General features: G+C 35.2%; 1 protein-coding gene across 2 annotated transcripts in view; it reads right to left on the bottom strand.

Moving 5' to 3' along the window:
- Window positions 1-2943: 2943 nt before the first annotated feature.
- Window positions 2944-19998, bottom strand: part of LOC136036707 (zinc finger protein with KRAB and SCAN domains 1-like) — a 264716-nt gene continuing 247661 nt past the window's right edge. Inside the window, exon 7 of one of the 2 annotated variants that reach the window (XM_065719033.1) lies at window positions 2944-4502. In XM_065719033.1, coding sequence (XP_065575105.1) covers window positions 3970-4502 — 533 coding nt within the window. In that variant the 3' untranslated portion in view covers window positions 2944-3969. Of the gene's footprint in view, window positions 4503-8481; window positions 9362-19998 lie in introns of those variants that run through there. The other variant, XM_065719034.1, reaches the window with a different exon arrangement.

Below are 19998 nucleotides of genomic sequence, written 5' to 3'. Positions count from 1 at the left end.
AAATAAGTTGTCTGTCTGTGGATGGATCAGGTGACGTCACCTGAAAAAACTGGATCAGGTGACGTCAAAACTGAAAAAACTAAAAAAAGGCAAAAACTACAAAAAAACTAAAAACTAATAAAAAAAATAAAAAAGCTAAAAAACTAAAAAAACTAAAAAAAGGCAAAAACTACAAAAAAAAACTAAAAACTAATAAAAAAGCTAAAAAACTAAAAAAACTAAAAAAAGGCAAAAACTACAAAAAAAACTAAAAACTAATAAAAAAAATAAAAAAGCTAAAAAGCTAAAAAAACTAAAAAAACTAAAAAAAGGTAAAAAACTAAAAAAACTAAAAACTAAAAAAACTAAAAAAAAGGAAAAAACTGAAAAATAAGCTAAAATAAAGGTAAAAACCAATAAAAACTAAAATAAAAAACTGAAAAAACTAAAAAAAGGCAAAAACTACAAAAAAAAACTAAAAACTAATAAAAAAAAGTAAAAAAGCTAAAAAACTAAAAAAACTAAAAAAACTAAAAAAACTAAAAAAAGGTAAAAAACTAAAAAAAATAAAAAATAAAAAAAAACTAAAAAAAAAGGAAAAAACTGAAAAATAAGCTAACATAAAGGTAAAAACCAATAAAAAACTAAAAAGAAAAAAAGGAAAAAACTAAAAAAAATTTTCATCCAAAAAACTAAAAAAAACTAAAAAAGGTAAAAACTAAAAGAACTAAAAAAGAAAAAAATAAATGACGACACTCAAAGAGAAAGCGACCAGGACAAAAGGAATGTTCGATTAGCAATCAACAAAGCACCGGGACACAGGGAGTATAAATGACGACCAGGACATAAGTAAAAAAAAAAATTAACAAAACTAAAAAGAAGGTAAAAACTACAAAAAAACTAAAAAGAAAAAAAAACTAAAAACTAACGACCGGGACACAGGGACACAACTACAACGGGGACACCGGGGGAAACAGGGGGATATAAATGACGACCGGGACAAAAAAACTAAAAAGAAAAAAAAACTAAAAACTAATAAAAAAACTAAAAAATCTAAAAATCTAAATAAGCTAAAAAAGAAAAAAAAGGAAAAAAATAAAGGAGAAAAACAAAACTAAAAAACGAATGTATATACAGACCGGGACACCGGGATACAAATGACGACCGGGACACAGGGAATATAAATGACGACCGGGACACAGGGACACAACTACAACGGGGACACCGGGGGAAACAGGGGGATGTAAATGACGACCGGGACACCGGGACAGGGAATGGTCGATTAGCAATCACCATCAACAAAGCTCAAGGGCAATCATTAGAATCATGAGGTATAGATCTGAATACAGATTGTTTTCCCATGGACCATTATATGTTGCATGTTCAAGAGTCGGTAAACCTGACAATCTATTTATATGCAAAGACAATGGGACAGCAAAGAATGTTGTATATTCGCAAGTTTTACGTAGTTAAAACCATATATATATATATATATATATATATATATATATATATATATATATATATATATATATATATATATATATATATATATATCTATATTCACAGGTGGGACATAGGGACACAACTACAATGGCGCGTAACTATTATGGCGCGTAACGACTTACGCGCGCGGGGGGGCTTGGGGGGGGCGCGAAGCGCCCCCACCAACTAGGTGTTGGTTTGTTGTTTTTTTTGTAGTTTTTGCCTTTTTTTAGTTTTTTTAGTTTTTTAGCTTTTTTATTTTTTTTATTAGTTTTTAGTTTTTTTGTAGTTTTTGCCTTTTTTTAGTTTTTTATTAGTTATTTTTATATATATATATATATATATATATATATATATATATATATATATATATATATATATATATATATATATATATATCAATCTATATTCACAGGTGGGACACAGGGACACAACTACAATGGCGAGTAACTAATATGGAGCGTAACGACTTAAGCGCGCGGGGGGGCTTGGGGGGCGCGAAGCGCCCTCACCAACTAGGTGTTGGGGTGGTGCGAAGCGCTAAATTCCAACTTTCCTTTTAATTTATACCCTAAAATAAAGAAAAAAGAAAACACAAAAAAGCTCTATTGTCTTCAACCAAATCTAGCATGTTAACTAATAATTAACTAATAAATAGCCAATTTGGCCTGATTGAAACATCTCACAAGCCACATCTTATAAAAAACACCTTAGAGGTTTTAAATTAAGAAGAATACTTACTAGAAATAATGCTAATAATTCAGAAGTAGACCTAAATAGCCAATTTGGCCTATTTGAAACATCTCACAAGCCACACCTTAGCGAATTTAAATTAAGAAGAATACTTATAAGAAATAGTGTTAGAAATACAGAAGTACACCTAAATAGCTAAATGGTCGGTGTGAAACATCTCAGAAGCCACTGAAAGTATACGACTTGTCACTATTGTATATTCACTTCACATTAGATACCAATAAACAGTTATGAAAACTCGATTTATTTTTGGGACACAGTACGCGGTAGCAATGCTAGCGGCTGGAGACAGGAAACTGGTATTGGTATCTAAGCTGTGTATGTAACAAAAAAAAACTGTGTTCCCGCCTATGGTGTTGCAGTACGATCTACGCGTCGGAGCGCGGGCCTGGAGGAGGCCTCCAAGTTCGGAGCTCTGTACCAAAAGCTTCTCATGGGCAAGATAGGAGTTTTCATAACTGTATTGGTATCTAAGCTGTGATTCACTTTAGTGTTATGGATTTGGAAGCAACAGAGAAACAACACACGTACCTGAGTCAATCAAAAGATATTATGTGTACTTTATTTTTCATTTTACCAACAATATTTTTGTAATTAGTGAAGGAATCAATTAGAAATATTGATGGAATATTAGAGAGAGAGAGGGAACTAGTCTTAGAAATCTCTTGTGATGACAAACAACTAAACTAGGAAATTCTGTTTATTAATGTAAAAGATATACAAAAAATTCCGAGAAAATAAAATAACACATTAAAAGGAATAAACTGAAATATACAGTTTTTTTCAGTGCTTAAGTTTTCGATTAGTTCCAAAAAACAAGCAAAAGTATTCCCCAAGATGAACGAATCAGTTAATGAATTTCTGAATAATACACACATGTACCATTTACGATTGTAAGTTTGCATTGCTACCATTGAATAATGATAACGAAGTCATTGAGGAAACTAAACACAAAGATCACAAAAGAACCGAACTTCACTGTATTCAGAATAACGCACAAGTACCATTTACCATTGTAGGGTTTGCATTTACGGAACAACATAGCAAAGTGCTCTAACTTTTGGAAATTTTTAATACAGATCTGTTTTCCTTTAATGTTATTCATTAATCTTTCTATAACCCTTTAATTCTTTTCACCTTTTTTCTTAGCATTCTTATTCTCTTCATCTTTTTTTGTGACATTAAAGAAGTAAATTTAAATTCATAGCCAGCATTTGCTCGTGGCGGGGTTCACTCGCATGATAGGTAGATATATAGATATTTATTGCAACAAAAGCCACTTAGGGGAAATGGCAAAAAACAACAAATAATACAAAATAATACCACAGGATACTAACTCACATAACAGGGTATATAATAATAGCTGTGAAAAAGCATAACAATTACAAAAAAAAAATATGTTACGTGGTCTTGATTTTTATTCAATAGGGGATTGAAAAGTCTTTTTATACTTCTCCTTGGCAATGTCCCAATATTATTTATGTTAGTATAAATTAAAAGAATACCTTTTCAAACCAACCAATAAAAAGGATTAATATAGAAAACAATTATAAAAATTAGGAGAAAAAGATTAGAGAGACTGAGAAAAAGCCAAAGAAAAAGAGAAAAAGAAAGAAACATTTACAAAACAAAAAATCTTTTTGTCTTTTTTTTATACGGGGGTTCAAAATTGTCTTCTTACCTCTCCTTGGCAATGTCCCCAGATTATACAAACCTGTTTACAGAAAGATATTATTCTGTAACAGGTTTTTATTATAAACTAGAATGCCCTTTCTTAGAATGGTTTGATATATGACGGTTCAGATTCGATTTATCAGAAAATTTTCTCTCACATAGATCACACTTATACGGTTTCTCACGCGTATGCACTCTTTGGTGAAGATTCAAACTGCTTGACTGAGTAAAACACTTTTTGCACAAATCACATTTATATGGTTTCTCACCAGTATGCAGTCTTTGATGTTTAATCAAATGGTTTAATTGAGTAAAACACTTTTTGCATGTATCACATTTAAACGGTTTCTCACCTGTGTGCAATCTATGATGTATCTTCAAATTGCACAAGTGAGAAAAGCTCTTGGAACATACATCACATTTATACGGTTTCTCACCTGTGTGCACTCTAAAATGTATCTTCAAATTGTACAAGTGAAAAAAGCTCTTGGAACACCCATCACATTTATACGGTTTTCCGCGTGTATGCACTCTTTGGTAACAGTTCACCAAATTCGAATTTGAGGCTTCCAGAAGTGTATTGGTATTACTTGATGAAGTATCTGCGACTCCTAAAATAAAATAAATGGGATGAAAAACCTAAAACATTATTATAAGGCATTGTCAATCATATCAAACAGTTCGTGGTAACGAACTGTTGTAAGTAGCGCACCAGCTCAATAGTAACCAAAACTCTAAAAAATAGAATTTTGATACCAATAGTCACATCAAAAGGATTGCATGTTTACGCTGATTCTCAATACATAAGTTTCATCAAGTTTATTTTAACCCATCAAAAGTTACGAGCCTGAGAAACAGTTACGAGACTGGGACACCGGGACACAAATGACGACCGAGACACAGGGAGTGTAAATGGCAACCTGGACACAGGGACACAACTACAACGGGGACGCAGGGGGGCAAAGGGCGGATATATAAATGACGACGGGGACACAGGGAATGTTCGATTAGCAATCACCATCAACAAAGCTCAAGGGCAATCATTAGAATAATGAGGTATAGATCTGAATACGGATTGTTTTTCCCATGGACAATTATATGTTGCATGTTCAAGAGTCGGTAAACCTGACAATCTATTTATATGCACAGACAATGGGATAGCGAAGGATGTTGTATATTCGCAAGTTTTACGTAGTTAAAAACATATATATATATATATATATATATATATATATATATATATATATATATATATATATATATATATATATATATATATATATATCAATCTATATTCACAGGTGGGACACAGGGACACAATTACAATGGCGCGTAACGACTTACGCAAGTGAGGGGTGCTTGGAGGGGCGCAAAGCCCCCCCACCAACTAGGTTTTGGGGTGGCACGAAGCGCCAAATTCCACCTTTCCTTTTAATTCATACCCTAAAATAAAGAAAAAGAAAACACAAAGAAGCTCTATTGTCTTCTACCAAATCTAGCATGTTAACTAATAATTAACTAATAAATAGCCAATTTGGCCTGATTGAAACACCTCACAAGCCACATCTTATAAAAAACACCTTAGAGGTTTTAAATTAAAAAGAATACTTATTAGAAACAATGCTAGTAATACAGAAGTAGACCACCAACTAGGTGTTTGGGTGGCGCGAAGCGCCAAATTCCAACTTTCCTTTTAATTTATAGGCCTACCCTAAAATAAAGAAAAAAGAAAACACAAAAAGCTCAATTGTCTTCTACCAAATTTAGTATGTTAACTAATAATTAACTAATAAATAGCCAATTTGGCCTGATTGAAACACCTCACAAGCCAAATCTTATAAAAAAACACCTTAGAGGTTTTAAATTAAAAAGAATACTTATTAGAAACCATGCTAATAATATAGAAGTAGACCTAAATAGCCAATTTGGCCTGTTTGAAACATCTCACAAGCCACACCTTATAGAAAACACCCTAGAGAATTTAAATTAAGAAGAATACTTATTAGAAATAATGCTAATAATACAGAAGTAGACCGAAATAGCCAATTTGGCCTGTCTGAAACATCTCACAAGCCACACCTTATAGAAAACACCTTAGAGAATTTAAGTTCAGAAGAATACTTGTAAGAAATAATGTTAGTAATACAGTAGTAGACCTAAATAGCTAAATGGTCGGTGTGAAACATCTCAGAAGCCACTGAAAGTATACGACTTGTCACTATTGTATACTCACTTCACATTAGATACCAATAACCAGTTATGAAAACTCGACTTATTTTTGGGACAAAGTACGCGGTAGCGATGCTAGCGGCTGGAGACACGAAACTGATATTGGTATCTAATTGGTAACAGGAGACTGGTATTGGTATCTAAGCTGTGTATGTAACAAAAAAAAACTGTGTTCCCACCTATGGTGTTGCAGTACGACCTACGCGTCGGAGCGCGGGCTTGGAGGAGGCCTCCAAGTCCAGAGCTCTGTACCAAAAGCTTCTCATGGGCAAGATAGGAGTTTTCATAACTGTATTGGTATCTAAGCTGTGGTTCAGTTTAGTGTTATGGATTTGGAAGCAACAGAGAAATGACACACGTACCTGAGTCAATCAAAAGATATTATGTGTACATTATTTTTCATTTTACCAACAATATTTTTGTAATTAGTGAAGGAATCAATTAGAAATATTGATGGAATATTAGAGAGAGAGAGGGAACTAGTCTTAGAAATCTCTTGTGATGACAAACAACTAAACTAGGAAATTCTGTTTATTAATGTAAAAGATATACAAAAAATTCCGAGAAAATAAAAATAACGCATTAAAAGGAATAAACTGAAATATACAGTTTTTTTCAGTGATTAAGTTTTCGATTAGTTCCAAAAAACGAGCAAAAGTATTCCCCAAGATGAACGAATCAGTTAATGAATTTCTGAATAATACACATGTACCATTTACGATTGTAAGTTTGCATTGCTACCATTTAACAATGATAACGAAGACATTGAGGAAACTAAACACAAAGATCACAAAAGAACCGAACTTCACTCTATTCTGAATAACGCACAAGTACCATTTACCATTGTTGGGTTTGCATTTAAGGAACAACATAGCAAAGTGCTCTAACTTTTGGAAATTTTTAACACAGATCTGTTTTCCTTTACTGTTATTCATTAATCTTTCTATAACCCTTTAATTCTTTTCACCTTTTTTCTTAGCATTCTTATTCTCTTCATCTTGTTTTGTGACATTAAAGAAGTAAATTTATATTCATAGCCAGCATTTGCTCGTGGATGTTACGTGATCTTGATTTTTATTCAATAGGGGATTGAAAAGTCTTTTTATACTTCTCCTTGGCCATGCCCAATATTATTTATGTTAGTATAAATAAAAAGAATACCTTTTCAAATCAACCAATAAAAAGGATGAATATAGAAAACAATTATAAAAATTAGGAGAAAAAGATTAGAGGGACTTAGAGAAAGCCAAAGAAAAAGAGAAAAATAAAGAAACATTTACAAAACAAAAAATCTTTTTGTCTCTTTTTTATACGGGGTTCAAAATTGTCTTCTTACCTCTCCTTAACAATGTCCCAAGTAGTATGTTAACTAATAATTAACTAATAGATAGCCAATTTGGCCTGATTGAAACACCTCACAAGCCAAATCTTATAAAAAAACACCTTAGAGGTTTTAAATTAAAAAGAATACTTATTAGAAACAATGCTAATAATACAGAAGTAGACCTAAATAGCCAATTTGGCCTGTTTGAAACATCTCACAAGCCACACCTTATAGAAAACACCCTAGAGAATTCAAATTAAGAAGAATACTTATTAGAAATAATGCTAATAATACAGAAGTAGACCGAAATAGCCAATTTGGCCTGTTTGAAACATCTCACAAGCCACACCTTATAGAAAACACCTTAGAGAATTTAAGTTCAGAAGAATACTTATAAGAAATAATGTTAGTAATACAGAAGTAGACCTAAATAGCTAAATGGTCGGTGTGAAACATCTCAGAAGCCACTGAAAGTATACGACTTGTCACTATTGTATATTCACTTCACATTAGATACCAATACACAGTTAGGAAAACTCTATTTATTTTTGGGACACAGTACGTGGTAGCGATGCTAGCGGCTGGAGACAGGAAACTGGTATTGGTATCTAATTGGTAACAGGAAACTGGTATTGGTATCTAAGCTGTGTATGCAACAAAACACAATTGTGTTCCCGCCTATGGTGTTACAGTACGATCTACGTGTCGGAGCGTGGGCTTGGAGGAGGCTCCAAGTTCAGATTTCTGTACCCAAAGCTTCTCATCAGTAAGATAGGAGTTTTTATAACAGTATTGGTATCTAAGCTGTGATTCACTTTACTGTTATGGACTTGTAAGCAACAGAGAAACGACACACGTACCTAAGTCAATCAAAAGATATTATGTGTACTTTATTTTCATTTTACCAACAATATTTTTCTAAATAGTGAAGGAATCAATTAGAAATATTGATGGACTATTAGAGAGAGAGAGGGGGAACTTGTCTTAGAAATCTCTTGTGATGTCAAAAAACTAAACTAGGAAATTCTGTTTATTAATGTAAAAAATATACAAAAAAATTCCAAGAAAATAAAACTAAACACATTAAAAGGTATAAACTGAAATATACAGTTTTTTCTCAGTGATTAAGTTTTCGATTAGTTCCAAAAAACGAGCAAAAGTATTCTCCAAGATCAACGAATCAGTTAATGAATTTCTGAATAATACACATGTACCATTTACGATTGTAAGTTTGCATTGCTACCATTGAATAATAATAACGAAGTCATTGAGGAAACTAAACACAAAGATCACAAAAGAACCGAACTTCACTTATTCAGTGTATTCTGTCCCCAGATTATACAAACCTGTTTACAGAAAGATATTATTCTGTAACAGGTTTTTATTATAAACTAGAATGCCCTTTCTTAGAATGGTTTGAAATATGACGGTTCAGATTCGATTTATCAGAAAATTTCCTCTCACAGAGATCACACTTAAATGGTTTCTCACGCGTATGCACTCTTTGGTGAAGATTCAAACTGCTTGACTGAGTAAAACACTTTTTGCACAAATCACATTTATATGGTTTCTCACCAGTATGCACTCTTTGATGTTTAATCAAACTGCTTGACTGAGTAAAACACTTTTTGCATAAATCACATTTATATGGTTTCTCACCAGTATGAAGTCTTTGATGTTTAATCAAATGGTTTAATTGAGTAAAACACTTTTTGCACGAATCACATTTAAACGGTTTTTCACCTGTGTGCACTCTATGATGTATCTTCAAATTGCGCAACTGAGAAAAGCTCTTAGAACACACTTCACATTTGTACGGTTTTCCGCGTGTATGCACTCTTTGGTAACAATTCCCCAAATTAGAATTTGAGACTTCCAGAAGTGTATTGGTATTACTTGATGAAGTATCTGCGACTCCTAAAATAAAATAAAGTAAAGGGGATGAAAAAACCTAACACATCATAAGACATTGTCAATCGTATTAAAGAGTTGGTGGTAACGAACTGTTGTAAGGAGCGACCCGGCTCAATAGTAACCGAAACTCTAAAAAATAGAATTTTTATACCAATAGTCACATCAAAAAAATTGCATTTTTACGCTGATTCTAAATATATTAGCTTCATATAATTCATTTTTACCCATCAAAAGTTACGAGCCTAGAAAATTTGCCTTATTTTAGATAATAGGGGGAACACCGCGTAAACGTCAAATAATCTTAACGAAAATCACACCATGAGATTCAACGTATCAGAGAACTCTGCTGTAGAAGTTTCAAGCTCCTATCTACAAAAATGTGGAATTTTGCATTTTTTGCCAGAAGACAGATCACGGATGCGTGTTTATTTGTTTTTTTGTTTTTACTATTCTCCAGGGCTGATCGTATCAGCCCAGTGGTCCTAGAATGTCGCGAGAGGGCTCATTCTAACGGAAAAGAAAAGTTATAGTGCTCTTTTTAAGCGACCGAAAATTGGAGGGCACCTAGGCCCCCTCCCACGCTCATTTTTTTCCAAAGCTACTGTATCAAAATTTTTAGATAGCCATTTTGTTCAGCATGGTCAAAAGACCCAATAATTATGTCTTTGGGGCCGACTGGATCCCCCACAGTCCCTGGGGAGGGGCTGCAAGTTACAAACTTTGACCATTGTTTACATAAAGCGATGGTTATTGGGACGTGTACAAACGATTTCAGGGAGACTTTTTCACGTTAAAGGGGGGTCGGGGGAAGGGGTTACATGGGAGGATTGTTCCATGGAAGAATTTATCACGAGGGAAGAAAATTTTCATGAAGGGGCCGCAGGATTTTCTAGCATTATTTAAAAGAACAATGAGAAAATAAATTAAAAAAAAAAAATTTCTGACGGAAGTATGGAGCAGCATTAGAACCTAAGACGAACAGAAATTATTACGTATACAAGGGGGTTCGTCTCCTCCACAATACCTCACTCTTTACGCTAAAGTATTTTTAGTAACTTCAACTATTTATTCTACGGCGTTTGTCATTCACGGGTCATTCTTAAAGAATTGGGACCAAGTTAAAGCTTCAGTGTAAAGAGTGAGGTATTGACGACGGAGAGAACCCTCTCATATACGTAAAAAAATATACAAATATAGAATTTCGTTGCGTAAGTTAATTCTTAAGTTACGTATATCTATTACTAATAAAAACCTTCGTAAAAAATAAAAAGTTCTAGTTGCCTTTTTAAGTAGCCAAAAATTGGAGTGCAGCTAGGGCTCCTCCCCCACCTTTTTTTTTTATCAAAATCGTCCGATCAAAACTATGAGAAAACCATTTAGCCAAAACAAATAAATTAATATACAAATTTCATTTTAATCATTCATGTGCAGTGAGCCAAAATCAAAACATGCATTAATTCAAAAACGTTCAGAAATTAAATGAAAAAAAAACAAGTCTTTTAAATGCAAGTAAGGAGCGACATTAAAACTTAAAACGAACGTAAATTATTCCGTTTATGAAAGGGCTTGTTACCTCCTCAACACCTCCCTCTTTACGCTAAAGTTTTTTATCTTTTTAGAAGGTAGAGTTGTGAAAAAGAGTCGAACTTTAGCGTAAAAAGCGAGGCGTTGAGGAGGTGACAACCCCTTTCATAAACGGAATAATTTCTGTTCATTTTAATTTTTGATGTCGCTCCTTACTTGCAGTTAAAAAACTTGTTTTTTTCATTTAATATCCTAAAGTAATGATTCTCACAAAAAAATCACCAAAAAAATCAGACTAATTAAGAAAAAAATATTAATAGGAAAACGGTAGGCTTGAACAGATTGAAGTCTATTGCTATAAGCATTACAAAATAAAACTCCCTAATTTTAGCTTAAATGCTAAGCCGAAAGGTGAACGGTTTATGCCTAGAATTTTAAGAACTTTGTCTCTATGGCTAAAGCGCGCAGCCTATGTTGCCCCTCGGCGAGTAGAGTCCCAGGCTTTGCCAATCCAGTAGCTGTCAATATACTGTTATTCTCAAAATATCAAAATCATAGGCAGCGTCTTAACGCTGTCTATGCAAAGAGCGATGTTGTGATAATGTATAATTATCATTAATTTTATTTTGTTTAGACCAGGGCACTTCGTATTGAAGGAGTTGTTGTAGAAACTTCGAAAAGAGCTCATTCGATTGGAAATTGAAGGGACTAGTGCCCTTTTCAATATCCAAAAGTGATCTAAGGGCAAATAACCTCCCTTCTACGGCCCCACTTCCCCAAACACATCCAATCAATATTTGATATAGCGATTTTGTGATTCTGTTTGAACATCAGTTTTGCTCAGCGTAGTTAAAAGGTCTAGAAATTAAGTATTTGAGGATGACCCCCTCCCCCAGAGCCCTCGGGATAAGGGTTGGCAGTTATGCCCTGGGGGCACATAAGGTATATATATACATATATATATATATATATATATATATATATATATATATATATATATATATATATATATATATATATATATATATATATATATATATATATATATACATATATATATATAAAGGGTGATCGTATAAACTTTGGAGGGGACTAGCACTAATTTTAAGATTCAGAGTGATCAGAGGGTGGATGCTGCCCCCCCCCAGACCTCCTATTTTCGAGAAATACATCTGATGGAAAATTTTGAGATGGCCATTTGTTGTCTTAGAAACTTCGAAAAGAGCTCATTCGATTAGAAATTAAAATGGCTAGTGCCCTTTTCAATAAAGAAAAGTGATTCGAGGGCAACTAACCCCCAAGCCCACCATTTCTTCAACTAGATTCAATCAAAATGTTGAGATAACTATTTTGTTCAACGTAATTGAAAGGTCCCGAAAATATGTCTTCGAGGTTGACAACCGCCCCAGAGCCCTCACGGAAAGGGTTATAAGTAATCTCTGGGGTACACAAAGTATATATAGAAAGGGTGATCGTACAAACTTCTAAGGAGAATCATTGGATTGCTTATCAGAAGTTTTAGTGCTCTTTTAGATATTCAAAGTGATCGGAGGGTGGATAGCCTCCACCATCATCGTGTCTTCTCAAAAAGCATCCCCCTCCCACAGCCCTCAGGGTAAGGGTTGTAAGTTATGCCCTGGGGGCATATAAGGTATATATAGAAAGCGTGACCGTAAAAGCTCTGTAATGGGCTCATTTGATTGAAATCAGATGTTCTGGTGCCATTTTTAAGATTCAGAGTGATTGGACAGGAAATACACCACTACACCTCGTATCTTATTTTCCCGAAATGTTTACGATAGAAAATTTGTAGATGGTCATTTGTTGTCGCAGAAAATTAAAAAAAAACTCTTTCGGTTGGATATTGAAAGGGTTATTGCTCTTTTTAATAGTCGAAAGTGGTTGGAGGGCAACTAACCCTCCTACCACACCCACTATTTTGCAAAACATTTCCAATACAATTTTGAGATAGCCATCTTGTTCAACGTAGTGGAAAGGTTTGGAAATATGTCTTTGAGAATGACAAACCCCTATAGCCCTCAGGGGAAGGTTTGTAACTTACGCCATGGGGGCACATAAGGTATATATATAGAAAGGGTGATCACGTAAATTTTGGAGAGTAAGAACGTGCTAAAGATACTAAGACTGATAGACTATAGCCACAAGCGATTGGATGGCAACTACAAGCCCTCCCCAAGCCCATCATTTTCTCAAACACATCCAATCAAAATTTTGGGATAGCCATTTTATTCAACATGATTGAAAAGTTCGGATATTACGTTTTGGAGTATGACAAACCCCATCCACACACATCTTTTAGGGCTAGGATTGTAGGTTATGCCCTGGAAGGCATATTAGGGATACATAGAAAGAATGATCGTATAAACTTCGGAGGGGGCTCATGGAGTGGTAATCAAGAACTTCTAGTGCCCCTTTTAAAATTCAGAGTCAACAGAGGGTGGATACCCCCTCTGACGCCCACCATTCCCCCAAACACCTCCAATCAAAATTTCAGATAACCATTTTGTTCAACGTAATTGAAAGGTTGGGATATTATGTATTTCAGGATAACAAACCCCCACCCACATAGTTTTAAGTGCAAGGGTTATAGGCTATGCTCTGGGAGGCATATAAGGTATATATAGAAAGGATGATAGTATAAACTTCGGAGGGGGCTCAAGGGATTGATAATCAGTTCTTCTAGTGCTATTTTTCAAACTGATCGGAGGGTGACAACTCCCCCACACCTCGAATTTTCGCGAAATACATGAGAATTAAATTTTGAGATGGCCATTAAGTGTCGTAGAAACTTCGGAAATAGCTCATTCGGTTGGAAATTGAAATTGCCAGTGCCCTTTTTAATAGTCGAAAGTGATTGAGTAGCAACAAACCCTCTCCTACGCCCACCATTTCCCCAAACACATCAAATAAAAATTATGAAACAGCCATTTTGTTCAACATAATTGAAAGGTCCTTCAATTATGTCTTTGAGGATGTCATCCCCCCCCCCTTTATATCCCAGGGCATGGGTTTTAAGTTATGTCCTGGGAGCATACAAAGTACATACAGAAAGGGTAATAGTGTAAATTTCGGAAGGAAGTTCATTGGATCGGTAATCAGAAGTTCTAGTGCCCTTTTTAACATTCAGATTGATGAGAGGGTGGATAGTCCCCCCTGACACCTCGAGTTTTCTCCAAATATACCTAAAAGAAATTTCGAGACGGCCGTTTGTTTGAACAGAAACTTCAAAACACCTCGTTCTTTTGGAAATTGAAAGGATCAGTGCCCTTTTGTAGTCAAAAGTGATTGGAGGGCAATAACCCCCTCCCACACCCATCATTTCCCCAAACACGTCCCATAAAATTTGTGATAGCCACTTTGTTCAACGTAAAAGGTTCGAAAATTATGTCTTTGAGGAAAAAAAAAACCCTCCCCACCCAGAGGGCAAGGGTGGTAAGTTATGCCCTGGGGCACATAAGGTATATATAGAAGGGTGATAAAAATACTTCTTTCCCTTTATAAGATTCAGAATGACCGGAGGTGGATAGCACACACACACCTCATATATTTCCCACGCCCACCATTTCCCCAAACACATCAAATAAAAATTATGAAACAGCCATTTTGTTCAACGTAATTGAAAGGTCCTTCAATTATGTCTTTGAGGATGTCATCCCCCCCCCTTTATATCTCAGGGCATGGGTTTTAAGTTATGTCCTGGGAGCATACAAAGTACATACAGAAATGGTAATAGTGTAAATTTCGGAAGGAAGTTCATTGGATTGGTAATCAGAAGTTCTAGTGCCCTTTTTAACATTCAGATTGATGAGAGGGTGGATAGTCCCCCCTGACACCTCGAGTTTTCTCCAAATGTACCTAAAAGAAATTTCGAGACGGCCGTTTGTTTGAATAGAAACTTCAAAACACCTCGTACTTTTGGAAATTGAAAGGATCAGTGCCCTTTTGTAGTCAAAAGTGATTGGAGGGCAATAACCCCCTCCCACACCCATCATTTCCCCAAACACGTCCAATAAAATTTGTGATAGCCACTTTGTTCAACGTAAAAGGTTCGAAAATTATGTCTTTGAGGAAAAAAGCCCCCTCCCCACCCAGAGGGCAAGGGTGGTAAGTTATGCCCTGGGACACATAAGGTATATATAGAAGGGTGATAAAAAATACTTCGGAGGGGACTCATTGGATTGGTAATCAGAAGTTCTATTTCCCTTTGTAAGATTTAGAATGACCAGAGGTGGATAGCACACACACACCTCATATTTTTCCAAAATACAACTGATAGAAATTTAAGATAGCCATTTGTTGTGTAGAAACTTCGAAAAAAGCTCGCTCGTTTTGAAATTGAAAGGACTAGTGCCCTTTTTATTAGTCAAAAGTGACAGTAGGGCAACATCTATCACCCCCCAACGCCAACCAACTCCCAAAAATCATCTAATCAAAATTTTGAGATGGTAATTTTGTTCAGCGTAGTGGAAAGTTCTGGATATTATGTCTTTGACAACCATCCATACCTTCTCAAGACCAGAACATAATTTGCACTTTACTGAAAACAAAATACATTCAAAATGTTTGCATTTTGTTTCTAGTTGTCTAAAAGGTTTTTACTAGATATGTGAAGGGGGAAGTCCTCCCACTTGCACTCCAATTACAGCACAAGTGTCTCGTGCCCATTTTAGGAGTAACAAAGATTAGAGGGCAAGCAGCCCTTCTCTGAACCCTATTCATATTCCAAACGCAGAATTTTGAGACAACCATTTTGTTCGGCATAGTGGAATAGTCCAGTAGCAATGTCTTTAGGGAACTCATCCCCCCCCCAAAAAAAATTATGTAATTTGTCCATTATCCTTTAAAACTAAATGTTGCTTTAAATAAATCAAAGGCATTTTGTTTATGGATGCCAATAAGACACCTCAGCAATATGTCGAGAACGACTTGGAGTATTAGGTTGAAACTTTTGGGGATACTACTACTTCTGCTCAAACAATTTAAATAAATAAAAAGAGCGTAAGTGTCGGCTATACAGGTTTTCAAAGAGCATAACTTGAATATTTTTGGACTAATGTTAAGTTTTATGTTTCAGGTCAACTTTAGATCCTCTAGAATTAAATCAAGAATTATAGTATTTGTGTCACGATTAAAAATTGTTGAAAAAATTTCTCCAACATACAAATAGCAACCCATATTACGGATTCTTATAGAAAAAACTGAAAAGATATACAATATTATTATATCCAAGAAATAGATTATGTCAATAAAAAACAAACAGAAATTAGTTTTAAAAACTTTTTCCACAAGACGAATTTTTCAAAGAAAAGTAAAGAGCTCCATTAAGCCAAGAATGAGCAAAAGTTAAATCAAATAATCTTCCAAACGTAAAACGATCAAAAATCACTGTCAATAAATAAATGAAACTCAAAACGAAGAGATATTACACTAAATAGCCGAGTCAAACTCAAAACGAGCAAAAATTAACACGAGTAGGGCTGATAGCCCCCATGCCTTCTCAAGACCAGAACGCAATTTGAGCTTTACTGAAAACACAATACGTTTGAAAATTTTCACCTATCTTGCTTTCATAAATACAAAATTATCGAAACTTTAAGGAAGAAATGTCAGTATATATTAATTCAAATTACATTCCAAGGTCATTTGTTTGTTTTTTGATAAAGCGCGAATTGTGTTCTGTTCTTGAGAAGGCAGGGAGGTTATCGGTCCTAAAGCAAATGCTATCATTCGTAATCATTACATTAGCATGCCATGGAACCGCTACGGAGTCCATGGAACCTATATTGGGACTTCTACTCACAGGATATTTTCTAGAGGAAGAAGAATTAAAAAGTGCAGTCAGACTTTAGGTAAACAGTCAATGGACCAAAAGAAAGCAGATACGAAAAGCATTGACCATGTTGGCATCTTTAACCCATTGTTTCAGTGCAGGGATCTACAGCCTAACTATCCCAACAATAAAACAGAGAGACAATTCCAAGTTTCTCATAAAGGATAGAAAGCAAGTTAGCAGGAGATAGAGTTGCCGCACCAAAGTAACGGGATAATCTATTATACTGATCATTCGTGATTTGCTGTAAAATCAGGGACAGGTTTAATAATGAATAAGAATGCTCTTGACGTGGACAAGGAGGAAATAGTTAGTTTAAGCGTTTAAGAATATCTACTTTTGTTATGACTACGACTGAAGCTCATGAGATTGTTAATGGTTCAATTACTTCGGGTTTGTTACATAAATTGTCAAATGATAATGAATAGAGTTGCCCGATCAAAGTAACGGGATAACCTATTATACTGATCGTTCGTGGTTCGCTGTAAAATCAGGGATAGGATTAATAATAAATCAGAATACTCTTGATGTGGACAAGGAGGCAATCAGTTATGAGTTCAGTAGTTCCAGCAGTAACAGCAAAATATCCCAAGAGAGTTTACGAATTTCTACTTTTTTTATGGCTACGACTGAAGCTCATAAGTTTGTTAATGGTTCAGTTACTTCGGGTTTATTACATAAATTATCAAATGATGATGAAAAAAATGTAGAGAATAGCAATGTTGTTTACAAATCATTACCCGACTATGATATAGTTATTATTTTATGGAAAATTATAAAAGAGAAGGATAAAATGCAAAGAAAAATAAAAATAAGCAGAAAAGAAAATCTGATCTGTAACCATTTTAATCGGTCTTTCTGTAAGTTTCGCAAGCAATGATAGTTTTTACATATTTGTCGTCATTTTGAGAATCTTTGCGTCTCGAGAATGTTTGTTTGCGAGAATCTGTGTGTCTGATAAGTGCATTTTTGATCATGTTAACCCTTTTCTGTTTTATCTTGTGTTGATAAGTCGCGTAATTTCGCTCCTATATCATCAGGGGTGGAGGGTAAGTTTAAAATCCAACCTTTTTTAGGGTGATACCGAACTTATTCACGACCCCTTCCTCCCTTAGCTTGTTCTCCGTTCGACTTTCAGCCATATCCCCCTGCATGCCCAATGCAGAGGAGTATACCCCAGGAATCCATTCTTCGAAACAATCCTCCGCCCCAGATTTTTGGGCGCGTCCAATCAACCCAACCCCCAAAATCCCTTTACTCTATTCGGACTATCCCCAACCCTAATCCCCCTTAATCACATTCCTCCCAGAAAATCCACTTCCATTCGACTCCGTTACTCTCCAACTGTCCAAAAATTTACAAACTGGTTCTGGACTCCACCAATTATTTGCCAAAATAAACCTGACTGTTCCCCTCTCATATACCATTCACCGTACTTTACTCTCCCAGCATTATCTTACCTTACCATCCCCACTTAAAGAATAGTCCAGATTTGACTTCTTCCTGGATTACTAGGAAACCTTTCCCCTATCTCTTGTACCCTACCCCCTCCCTGGCTACCCTACCAGTGTGACTCTAGTTTGAAAGTTTTTACATGCAAAAATTATCCTGTAATAAATAGCCCGCCCCAAAAATTATCCACTCTATCCCATAGACCAGATAAAGCTTCACTGATTACACACGAATATTCAGATATAAAGCAGTTTTCCCCTTTTAATAGAGGAAGATTAAACAATAGAAGAAAAATCGCGACTCTCTCAATCTAGCCCCAACATTTAAAAGTCAATCTTTTCCCCTCCCACTTCAAAACTGGTTTAGTAGTCTCTCGGTCAAGGGTGGTGATTCTGAGCCTTATGACAAACCCTCCAACACCCCCCCCCATGACAATATTTCACTTTTAGGTCATGTTCTCTCTACTCCCAGAATTAACTTTAATATTTACACTTAGCCTTGTTGCCTCAGAATAAAGCTTTTTGGAATAAATATGTTGTTAAAGAGTTCGAAAAAACAAAACGTTATCATTTCCCCTTTTATGTCATTACAAGCACCGAAAGTTCGAATTTTGAAAAGCTAGTCGAGTTAAGAGAAAATACTTAACAGCAAGACGAGAGGCTTTAATAGATTCAAGTCTATTGCTATAAGCATTACAAAAATAAAATTCTCTAATTTAAGCTTCAATGCTAAACCGAAAGGTGAACATATTATACCTAGAATTCAAGAACTTTGTGTCTACAGCTAGAGCGCAGAGCCTATGTTGCCCCTCGGCGAGCAATTCAGCCTTTACAATTCAGTAGCTATCAATCCCCAGCCATCTTATGCCGTTATTCTCAAAATGTGAAAATCTCTGGATGACCCCAATACTCCTTAGCAGTTTTTTGACAAAATTCGCCCTGACTCAGCAGAAACCAGTTAGCTAAGAAAGTTGAAACCGGAATGCAAACTGTACGTCAAATCTAAATCATCTGCTGAGACTATTGAGAAAATGTTATTAAAATTATTGATAAAATGAAGCTAGTAAGCCTGAGGTTGCTGCCATGCTCAAAGAAAAACTCTTTGAGAGAGACGACATTTATTGTCGTCCTGAAATAGGTTCCACCTAAACCTTGTTCGGTCTGTGTAGTCTCACCTTGGGTGCGGTTATGCGTTTCTGCTTTAGTATCTGCTTTAGTTGATGCATAAGAACGCAGTGAAAATATTGTTTTATCTGCCCATGATGCAAGGCGCGCATATGATTCGCTTCTCGCCGATGAGATTATATTGAATATGGGTTTGGCTGGCGCTGATCCCTACATCCTAGTCTCACTATATGGCATGTATGAAAATCTAAAAGCGGAGCTTAGGCTTCCTGTAGTAGCTAATGAGTGTACTAGCCACTTACATTTCTGTTTCCCCATGCGGAAATCACCCTATCAAACAGTTCGTGGTGACGAACTGTAGTAAGGAGCGACCCGGCTCAATAGTAACCAAAACTCTAAAAAATGGAATTTTGATATCAATAGCTACATCAAAAGAATTGCATTTTAATGCTGATTTTAAATATATAACTTTAATCAAGTTTAGTCTTACCCATCAAAATTTACGAGCCTGAGAAAATTTGCCTTACTTTAGAAAATAGGGGAAACAACCCCTAAGAGTCATAGAATCTTAACGAAAATCACACCATCAGATTCAGCGTATCAGAGTACCCTATTATAGAAGTTTCAAACTCCTATCTACAAAAATGTGGAATTGTGTATTTTTTGGCAGAAGGCAGATCACGGATGCG

The sequence above is a fragment of the Artemia franciscana genome, chromosome 15 (genome assembly GCF_032884065.1).
Source record: "Artemia franciscana chromosome 15, ASM3288406v1, whole genome shotgun sequence".
In the NCBI taxonomy this organism is placed as follows: domain Eukaryota; kingdom Metazoa; phylum Arthropoda; class Branchiopoda; order Anostraca; family Artemiidae; genus Artemia; species Artemia franciscana.
The sequence above is the reverse complement of the archived record's forward strand: the minus strand, read 5'-3'. Positions and strand labels throughout refer to the sequence as shown.